Here is an 11,262-nt window from a genome sequence, read left to right as displayed (position 1 = left end):
TGCAGAAGGAGGAGAGATGACCCCACATGCTCGTGTATTGCTTGCCAATCCAACTAGAGGGGATTCTGACCTTCCGATCCCAGACGATAAGTGACCCAACACCCCACACCCGAATCCTGGCACACACCAAAACTCCCGGAAGACCATGAGCATAGCCTAGGGTAATTACCTGTGCAAAGCCAACTAGTGGACAACAAGCAGTTAAGACAACCGCTGAAAGTACCTGGGCCTGAATTTGGTGGTCATCTATGCTTTTGAACTGGCTCCGATGCCCGTGGACCCCACTTCCCGCATCGGGAGTAACCCCGAATGAACCACACTTTCCCCATGACTTGTGTTTCTAATAAGTCCAAGGAGAACGGCCCGCATGTCCCAAAAGTGGGATTAACCTACTTGGATCAGACTAGGACCAGTCAAATAGGCCATAATAACCTAACTTACTATATAAATGAAAATGAGGAAATCATTTCTCACTTGTACAAGAATGTGGGAGAGGGAAAGAAGAGGAGAAAAAGGAAGAGAAAGGAAGAAGGAGAAAGGAAGCTCACCTTGGTGCTAGTTGTCTGCCTAGTTGCCAGAATCCCTACTGGAGGTAAGAGCCACCTCTCCTACCACTCTCTCTTCATTTTGAGCTAAGTTAGGGTGTGTATGGATGTGAACCTTGACCTCCCCACACCCTAAGCTTGGGGAGTGCATATTCCTCCTCCCTGGTGTGAATGCCAAGCTCAAACCAAGTCTGGTGAGCTCCAACAATGCTTGTGCCAAATGAACATCTAGGGTTTCGATCATTTGATCGATGTATCTCCCAAATGGCTCTATGGAATCAGAATTTCTTTCGCTTAAAATGATGATAGGAACATCCCTTACAAACTCCACGGAACAAATCCCCGTAATCGAACCTGAGCAGAAAAGCCTCAAAACCCACGAGAATTTTTTGTGTATCCACCGAAAACACCTGGGGCTGAATCTGGTGGGTTGTTTCCGATGAAAAAGAGTCTCTTATGAGCTCTCTATTTGCTCCACCGGATTCACACCTGATGAATTCAATGGATTTTCACTCTATTTCCAGTGACTGAATCCGGTGGCACTCTGGACTGTCAAGATTTGACAGTACATCTACCCTTTGGGGTTAACCCTTGTAGGTCCCTTCCAATGTTCCCGACACGTATTGACGTTCGGTTATCTTTGTCCCTAGGAAGAGACACGCACGTACCTCGAGGCCGATAGTGAATTGAACAACTGGTCAACACACTTGGAACATAATTTGACAGACACTATTAAGGTGAGGGATGGTTGACTTTTATTTTGGGGATGTATTGCTTGCATGTGTAGAATTTTCACATGATTATTTAAATTGTTAAATGATGATGATGTTCTATAACATATTATATGTTAATGAAAATGATATGAGATGTATGATGTGAGACAGAATCCAATGTGGCCGAGGTGGTACTGGTGCCGTGATTATCGTATGTTTGTTGTATTTATGCATTAGAATTAGTTGTAGTCACGGATTACACTTTGTGGCCAATGTGTTCTCTGTATCATGTACTCTGGGACTGCATTTGAAAATGGATACGCTTCATGGCCGATAAGAATCTTGATGTTGTCTAGTCCATACTCAACTGTTATGCATGTTAGATAGGTATGTAGTTGTGGGCTACACCTTATGGCCAATGTGTTCCCGGTATCGTGTACCCTGGGACTATACTTGAAAACAGACCCGCTTCGTGACCGATGGTGATCCCGGTGCTGCATGGTCCATACTAACTGTATCATTATGAAAGGCATGTAGGATATTGTGGTTAGGTGACATTCCCTATGCTACGTCCCCTTGCCAATAGGAGTTAATGTGCTGGATAACCCAATGGTGGTATGTTCGATGAATCCCAAAATGCCACACCTACGGTACAATGTAATTGTTTCTGAAGGTGGAAACTTGTCCGGCATGGCCAATGGTGATTCCAATTCTATGACTTTCATGAGGGGGTTATCAGGGGTTTGCTGGGTGACTGATGGATGCATACCAAGACCGGCAGCCTCCTAATCTCAGCTAGGGCTTGTATCGCTGTGTAGTCAATGGCAGTTCCAAGACAAGGGATACAACCTAATGTGCCATAGTAGCATTTACCAAACTTAATTGTATTATTAAGTGGTTTAATAACAAATGAATTGCATCATTCGCATCGTGGACTATGTGTTTAATTTTTGTATTCATGTCACCATGGAATATTCTATATGTGAATGTTGTGCTTGGTTGTGCATGAACACCACCCCTCACTGAGCAAGTTGGAAGCTGACCCCACGTATATGCTGTCACACCCCAATTTTAGTATACCCAACTTACCATTAGGAATACCGGTAGTGTGAGTAAGACACGTACCTGTCTTACAAACCTACTAAGATCTCTGATAGCAGTACCTTAACATTTTCACAATCTCACATCACAACCAACCAAAAGTAACAGAATCAGAGTATAATAGTGAAATCATCAGATATAAATGGAAAATTTGTCTAATGATAAACATAATATCGTTAACCAAGTTATTCTGTCTACAATCCTTCAATACTTACATATATCAAGTTTAAAACATAATATTCACAGATTTGTATCAACATAATAAAAAATATGTCAAACACCTCATGGCACCGCGTATGCACAAAAGTGACAAACACAGTCTTGGCCATGCTCCTCTGCTTTCGACATCCACTAGTTGCTCGCTCCGTACTTAGGTCTAGAGGAAAAAAAGTCACTAGCCACAGGCATGACCGTACCTGCATCATCATCTAAAATGTATGTATACATGGGGTGAGCTTTCCAACTAGCTCAGTGAGGGGTGGGGTCAAGCACATCCAAGCAAGACAATAGCAGTAATAATTTATGATGTATGATTGTGGAAATTAAAAACATAGTCCATGATGCTCGTGATGCAGTTTATTTATTTATTATCCACCTAACAATACAAACTAAGTCTGGTAAATGCTACTACGGCACATTAGGCTGTATCTTTCGTCTCGGAACCACCATCAACTACGTAAGGATACAAACCCTAACCATGAAGAAAAGCCTATCGATCCCCGTATGCATCCATAGGTCACCCAGCAAACCCCTGATAACCCTCTCCTGGCAGTCATGGCATCAGTACATCATCGGCCACACCGGATAGGTTCCCACCTCCGACAACAATCGCATTGTACTATGGGTGTAGCATTCCGTAAAGGCACATTGAACATACCATAATGGATTATCCAACACCTCAACCCCTGTTGGCAAGGGTTCGTAGAATAGTACATCATCGGCCACACCGGATAGGTTCCCACCTCCAGCAACAATCGCATTGTACTATGGGTGTAGCATTCCATAAAGGCACATCGAACATACCATAATGGATTATCCAATACCTCAACCCCTGTTGGCAAGGGTTCGTAACATAGGGAGTGGTACCTAATCACATATATGCTACATGCCTTTATAGTGATACAGTTAATATGAATTACACGATACCGACAAGACCTCGGCCACAAAGTGTAATCTATCTCCAAATACAGTCTCGGGTATATGATACCAGTGAGACCTTGGCCAAAATGTGAAACCCAAGACCGTTTACTAATCTAACATACATATCATAGTTAAGTAAGGACTACGCGACACCGATACCAATCATCGGCCATGAAGTGCATCCATTTCTAAATGCAGTCCAGGAGTACACGATATTAGTGAGACCTTGGCCATAAAGTGTAACCCGCGACTACAACTAACTCTAATGCACATTATCAATGCATAAATGCAACATACATACGGAAATCATGGCACCGGTACCACCTCGATCACGTCAGACTCCGTCTCACACACACAACCAAACACACGACGATCACGGTATCGATACCACCTCGGCCACACCGGATCCCGTCATACATATAAATGAACAGTTCGTATGAAATCCATAAGAATGTAACATATGATAATCACTATCATCATGTGAGCAATATAATTAAACATATTAAATCTATGCATGTGAACAATTCTATAATAATTAAACAATCCAAAATAAAACAATCATCCCTCACCTGGTTTACGATTGGGTGTGTTCGGATTCAAATACGGCCATCGATTGATCAAATCAATTTCATCTTCGGGGCACGTGCACATCACTGTCCGAGACACAAAGGGAATCATACAGTAGTACACGTCGAGAACATCAGGAGGGGCCCACACAGGTCAGCCCAAAGGGTACAGACACTGTCCCCAAGTGACAATATTGTCACCGGAAACACCCACCGAAAACAGGGCATTTCCACCGAAAATATCAATCCTGTTTCTGGTGGAGAAGACAGAGAACACTTGAGGCTCATTTGTCCACCGGAAATAACCAAACGAAAATAGCTACAGCGTTTCCAGTGTCATATTTTTTATGGAATTACAGAAAGGTCCAACTCGAATTGAAGCTTTCCGGCTCAGGCCCAATCATCTGTATTTGTTCCGTGGAGTTTGTAGGGGATGTTCCTAGCGTCATTCAAAGCCGAGAAAATCCCAATTTCACCATGCCGTTTGGGAGATACATCGATCAAATGATCGAAACTCTAGTTGGTCTTTTGGCAATACATGATGCCAGAGCTCATCGAGCTTGGTTCGAGCTCGACAACATTGGGAGGGTAGAACACGCATTTTACGACCTTAACATGGTTTGTACACTAAGATTCCATCCATACCTAGCTTTGTCTAGGTCGAAATGAAGAGAGAGAGTGGTGGAAGTGAGTGTACTTACCTCCAGCAACAATTCCGGTATCTTGGCGGCAGCTGACACCAAGGTAAGCCTTCTCCTTCTTCTTCCTTCCTCTCCGCTTTCTCTCCTCTCCTACATTGAGCACAAGGGAAATGAGGATTCATTTCCTCATTTCCCAACTTACAACTTAAGTGGACTTTAGGGTCTGTTTGGATTGGACCCCTTTTGGACCAATCAGGTTAAAATGAATTTTTGGGGCACGAGGACCCGATTATTTAGGTCCGTAAAATGTTCACGTCACGAAGAATGTGTAGAGGATGATTTGGGATCATCCGGAACCATTTACGATGCGAGTTGTGGGAACTACGAGTATCGAAACCCCAACAACAACCTGTCAACCCATCAAAAACAGGCACCAAATCTAGGCCCAGGCTGCTTCCGGTGGCATATTTCCGGTGGTCAAGACAACTTGCTGTTTTGACAGCCTGCTGTCCCATGGTTGGTCTTGCACGGGTGGTTGCCCTCGAACATGCTCATCAGCCGATACTGATACAATATGGCCGATACAATCTATACTCTACCAATCCTTGAAACCATGTGTGGAAGACATGTTTATCATATGCGATGACATGACAATGATATAGTCCTTAAAACTATCTCCCTAAAACTACCTGTCAGTGAATATTTTGAGATGAAAGATCTTGGATATTTATAATCCTCTTTTGGTCTTGAAGTTTCATCAGCCATTGATAGACTCTGGACATTTATGCCTCTGATTTATTGGCTTGCGTAGAGATCACCCATAAGTCCATAACAAAACTATTGATACTTCTTTCGAAAACAACACTAAGTTAAGAGCAACAAAAGGAAACCATCTTCCAAATTCAACCTCTATCGTCAGCTAGTCGGTAGCCTTGTCTACTTGACAATCACTTGACCTGACATCTTCCGATGTCGTCCATCTTGTTAGTCAAATCATGACCGCCCCACCATCCACGTACATTTTTTGGAGGAACACTATTTCGATTCTACCTATATGTATGGGTCTAGATTTGGATTAACCATGTTACGATCAGATTAAATCAAATACCTTAATATGTATTAACATGGACCCTTGTCTTTTTCATCTACAGAGGCCCATCCAGGCAAACAACCCGTCGTTCAGAAAAACTTAGCCTTACACCTCTTTTTCATTTTCCCCACCCAAACTTCTTCCTCCACCTTCTTTCTTCTTTTTAACAAACAAGACATATCGGAACAATAAATCTTTACATTAGTGAGTGGTCTCAAGACATTCTCAAGACATTCTTCTCCTTCTTTATCGCATAACAATACCTGAACGCCATTTACTATAATATCAAGAACAAAAACCATAGAATCTGGGAACAACTTGAACCGAAAGTAAAACATCCATACATATGCACAGGCAAGGCAGAACAACAGTTTTGGTGCTGGGATCTTTTAAGCTATTTATCTAACTCATTCATTTCTTCATGTTCTCAATCTCCAATAACACCTGCTTCAGCAGTGCTTGAAGCCCTCTCAAGGGTTCTTTTACATGGAGTAAAGTGCCTTACGTTGTTGTTATAGTGAAGTTATAACTGAAATGCTGATCTATGGCATACTCCGTCTCCCATTTTTCCTTTTAGTTGCAGGGGTGTGTAATAGGAAACAAATAGCTAACAAGAGGTAGTTTTGCTTGCTTGATGGAATGTCAATTTTAAAGGTTTCAGAGAGAGAGAGAGAGAGAGAGAGAGGGCGCAACAGGTCGTGTCATCTGGTAAGTTTCTCTCTCAAATTGTTACCTATCTGATCCCAGCCAACCTCATATAAGTTGATTTTGTAACAGCAGATAAAAAGCTTCAGTGATCTGCAATTTTTTTTTTTTTTTCAACTAAATGAAATGTCTTATAGGTGTCGATCAAGAGAAGGTCAACAGATGATTATGGTAATCTAATAAGGCCCGGATTGCTACTTATCCAACAGTGAATCCATACCCTGCATGTAAAACTAAGCATATTAAGTACCTATCCATTTAAAATCTCTATATTTTATATGGGACGGGATTCGCTGGACGGACAGATCATGGAGATTTAGGGGCATGGGAGGAAGAGAAAACAAGAAAAGGAGGATAGCTTCAATGATCCATCCAATGGGGCAGGGGGTTGGACTTTATTCCATTTGTGTGGTCTGGAGCTATCTGGTTTTCTCCATTTTATATATACAAGAGAACTTTTGAGTCTAAGCAAGTGCATTATCAGAGAACAAAGCACAAATTAAATAAACAAACAAATTATGTTTTCTAAAACTTAACAAGCTAGAACCATTTCTTCAGGACAATCCAGAAGAAATGAAATAAACTTAGCAATCTTAAAATCCTATCCTTCTTCAGCAACAGAATGTAGAACCTGTAAGGAAAAATAATGACAAACAAAGATTGGAAATAACCAATAGAACATTGAAAGTCTAGAAGGGAGGTGGAGAATTACGTGTTTAGGAGGAGGCTACTTCTCTCCAAGCAAGAGTGCCTTTATAATAGCCTCATTCATACCATCTATGCAAGGAAACATGTGACCTGAACCCATTAGCTCATGATAGTGAATCCATGGGAGCTTTCCGGCAATATAACGCTGCAGGGCAACTGGTACAAGTCTATCCTCATCTCCCTGCCATAAATGGACAGAAAGTTCATCATGTGGAAATGGGTTTTCTAGTCCCATTGGATCAAATTCCCAACTTCCAAAGCCAACAATCATGTCACGGAAAAGGGACTCCAATTCCCCTTGCTGCCTGACCTGTGCCTGAAACAATGAAAATTGAGGATTTTTACAGTCAATGAAAATATGTTTGAACCTGACATACCAAAAGAAAGCAATTCGTACATATGTTATACTGTGTATACAATGTGAAGGTAGTGAACCCTATTAGGACCCATCACTTGAGCCAAAGGCAAAAGCTCGGCCATCAAGACACAAATTTAACAATGAAGACAGCCAGTTTATGAAAAATTGCCAAATGTTAAGACCATCCCTATTCTACCCCTCCTGGGGCCCTACAGAAGCAGAACTTGCACCAGGGCCTTTTTAAACTTCCTACTATGCTTTGCATTGTATTATAAGATAAAGCAAAAGGTTCCTTGCACAGCTGGTCCACCAAATTGAGCCACATTCGCAGGGTGATGTGATAATACTAGCTACTTGGATAGATTGGTCCTGATCTGGATTACCCAAGAGTCAAATTCAAGAACCAAATTCAATCATATATTTCCTCTCATTTTCGATTTGTTTTCAACATTTGTTTAAAAGATCATTTTCTTGGTGAATTCCGTAAGGGTTTATTTTGTCACATGGCAACTCTGTTCTGGATGAAACTTGACATTTGAGCAAGTGAACCTGGACCCAACCCACCAACAAAATTTGGTCTGCTGTGTGGCAGATAATAGGGACCTACAAGAAGGCTTTCCTATGTCAAACATGCAGGAAACCATAACCCTACTAATATTCATAAATACCATCAAAGGGGAGAAAGATATTTTATATATGTGCACACTCATTTGTCAGTGTCCAAATGTACAGGGATGCAGCTCCTATTTTGAAGTCTCCCAGTAACATAGATGGTAAGACTTTTCAGTTTTCAATAGCTAAAACTTATGGTACGCTAGTAGCAGTGTTTCCATACAAATTGAAAATTTTGGGCACTCTCTACTCCATACTTTAGTTGTGGCCAATTCCTTGTTGCATAAGTTCATCCGGGTTTAACTAAAACTTCTTTATTTGAATATTCTGATCATGCCGGGTCTTTATCAGATAAAATAAACTATCAGGATTCTGAGAACCTTCATCATCCTTTCTCCAGAAAGAATAAGAGAATGGTCCAGCCTTATTCTCCCAAGCAAAGTATCAAACTCTTTGCCTGATGCACTTTGCAATACCGGGTATAATGAGCTTATAGCTTAACAATACATGTGAAGAATACATGTAAACAAGTTGTATACTAATAAAATTTTATGTAGTTTTTCACCTTGCAACAAAAAGATCCTACAAGACAAGAACATTCCATTAAAATTCTGCTGTATTGAACACACCATATTTGTGTCCTACGTTGGACAAAAACACTGCTGTATTGTATAAACTTGACCAATTTCACAGCTACTGTCCCCAATGTACTTATACTGAAGTTCCACCGCAGTTGGTGGTATTTACCATCTTCCACACCAATATTTGTAGTCTAACTCACTAATTCTTCTATTTTTCATTATCACAATACAGTCAACAATTTCTTTCAATGCTAAAGTAGAGATCTAGCTACAGAGATAGTTAATGCAGGAAGGGAGGGGGGGACCCATGCATGCACTACAAACTCAATCACCACCAGGTTTTAATGTCTAGTACAATAAAGAGTGCAGACTATTAACCAAAATTAAGCATATAAAACAAATCTTTGGTTGGATTAGTTGAGTTGAACTGTATGCATAAAAAAAATCTATTATTCCAACTGTTTACTGCTCCTACTAACCATCAATCTAATAGTCCTGCACTGAAATTTCATTTTCATCTTCTGCATCATACCCCCAAAGATAGAGAAAAATATATAAAAGAGGATATTGGCAAAAAAGTGATACCATGTACTTTTGTCTCCTTGCAAACTTGGGAATGCATTCTCTATCTTGGCGAGAAAGAATCTCAGGGGAATTGGCTACAACACTTGAAGCAGGAAACCATTTCTGGGTGTTCCACCAGTATGTCAGCCATGGAGTGTAATGAGCCACCCTTAGTGCCCATTGGTCTCCCGGTGGTTGCAGCTTGTATCCTTCTGTGGTTAAATTGGTGGGCAAGCCAGGCCACCAGTAATTGACAACTGGAGCAATCAGTGCTGCCCCTGCAAGCCTGCCAGTACAAGTTTCCACTTAGAGCATATGAACTACTTGAAACTAATTGCTTTTGGTTGAATTTTGGGATTAGATCAATATTACTTCCAGTGCTTTTGGTTGAATTGTGTATGATAATCAGGAATTTTTCATCTCCACTTTCAGCTCTACTTAAGAAGCATGACAAATACATGGATCAAGGAAAGTATAGAGTCAGCAACACATACCTGTGAGGAATGTACTTGAGGCAGCCCCAAACCACTTGGCCACCCATGGAAAACCCAATTACATAGAATTTGGATCCCAATCCCATCTGATCCGCAAGCTCTTCTATATCCAAAGCTGTACTTTTCTCTGTTCGCTTTGGATTGGGATCACTCTCTCCATATCCAGCTCTGTCAAAGGACAGCAAGTAGATGCCTAATTCTTCAGTTAATTCCTACAGATGTACAACAGGAAATTAACCAATCCTCCCATTAGAAAGATAAAACTCTAAATCCAAGCATAGAAAAATAATGGATAAAACAAGTAGAAAAAGATGTACCGGAGATAGCTGCAGCACATCATGTCTACAAGAACCAAAGCCATGAACAAAGATGATCTTATACTTTGCCGTATCTCTTGGGACACCGTTCTCTTTGTAGGCCAAATGCCTTCCATCCCTGAGTTTAATTCTAGGAGCGGTAACCGGTGGGCCGTCTGGAGAGCCACAAATCTTGGGTGGTGGAGGTTGAATGGCTTGATAAGTCCATGCTAGAATCCCAATCAACAGGATTATTGATAATTTCTTAAACAATCCTGAAAACGTTGGACTTGCATCAAAAGATAATCGCCAGAATCCAGAAGAATTGGCGCTGACATAATTAGCAGCCAAAGAAAATTGTTAAATCCCATGAGCAAATCTGATACTCAGACAAGGATCTGTTCCTCTGTAACAGAGTAGAACTCCCACAGTAGTTTGGATTAAATTTTCTCGTCAAAAAGAAAACTATAAAAAAAAAAAAAATCCACATGAACAGAATTTAAACATGAATCAAGGAAAACGAGTTCATATGAACAGAATTCAAAGACGAATTAAGGGCTTCATAGTCCAAAAAACAGCGTAAATCGTATCCATGTTTTGCAAATGCCAGAAAAATTACATAACGAATCATATCTTCACAGGTAGACAAAAATAGATGTACGCTACAAAAACAAGAATATCACACAGTAAAAGATGAAATGAAGTGGAAGCAAAGAAAGGGGACCTGATGGAAGCTGAAAGGAGCTGTTCTGCTTGGATTTTCTTGTGTGAGCCCTGGCTGAAGCAGCTGATACCTTCCTGTTAAATCCTGGCATTGCTGCAATCTGCAAGTGTTGCTACCACTCGATTAGTTTTTCTTTTTTTTTTTTTTGGTAAGGGTTACCAGTTACCACTCGATTAGTCGATTGGTAGGAAAACTGGAAAGGGGAACTCTTCGGAGTCTGATTTGAGAGAGTGAGAACTGAGGAGGTGTCAGAAGGACCGTGTTTAATTGTCCTTAATCATGTGGGCCCAGAGCTTGCCTGTGTTTCTCTTGGTGTGTTTTGGTATGGAAATGGCCCTATATTTTGAGATTATTACTAATCATCCCTCTAAGAATACGGTGCTTATATATGGGGCGCTTTTTTTTTTTTTTTTTTTTTTTTTTT

At 40.9% G+C, this 11,262-nt stretch overlaps 1 protein-coding gene across 4 annotated transcripts; it reads right to left on the bottom strand.

Moving 5' to 3' along the window:
- Nucleotides 1-2,558: 2,558 nt before the first annotated feature.
- Nucleotides 2,559-11,073, bottom strand: LOC122057498. 4 transcript variants are annotated; one of them, XM_042619616.1, is made up of 6 exons: nt 10,839-11,073; nt 10,136-10,389; nt 9,819-10,030; nt 9,346-9,610; nt 7,214-7,525; nt 2,559-2,787 (listed from the first exon to the last, which is right to left on the bottom strand). In XM_042619616.1, the coding sequence occupies exons 1-5, from the start codon at nt 10,927-10,929 to the stop codon at nt 7,229-7,231; spliced, it is 1,119 nt and encodes a 372-aa protein (XP_042475550.1). In that variant the 5' UTR covers nt 10,930-11,073; the 3' UTR covers nt 2,559-2,787; nt 7,214-7,228. The 4 variants fall into 4 exon arrangements, with proteins under 4 accessions (XP_042475550.1, XP_042475552.1, XP_042475549.1 ...); XM_042619618.1 differs by having other exon boundaries at nt 2,559-2,775; XM_042619615.1 differs by lacking the exon at nt 2,559-2,787 and adding an exon at nt 6,866-7,132.
- Between the last annotated feature and the right edge of the window lie 189 nt (nt 11,074-11,262).

Source organism: Macadamia integrifolia, chromosome 12 (genome assembly GCF_013358625.1).
Source record: "Macadamia integrifolia cultivar HAES 741 chromosome 12, SCU_Mint_v3, whole genome shotgun sequence".
NCBI classification, from domain to species: Eukaryota; Viridiplantae; Streptophyta; class Magnoliopsida; order Proteales; family Proteaceae; genus Macadamia; species Macadamia integrifolia.
The sequence above is the reverse complement of the archived record's forward strand: the minus strand, read 5'-3'. Positions and strand labels throughout refer to the sequence as shown.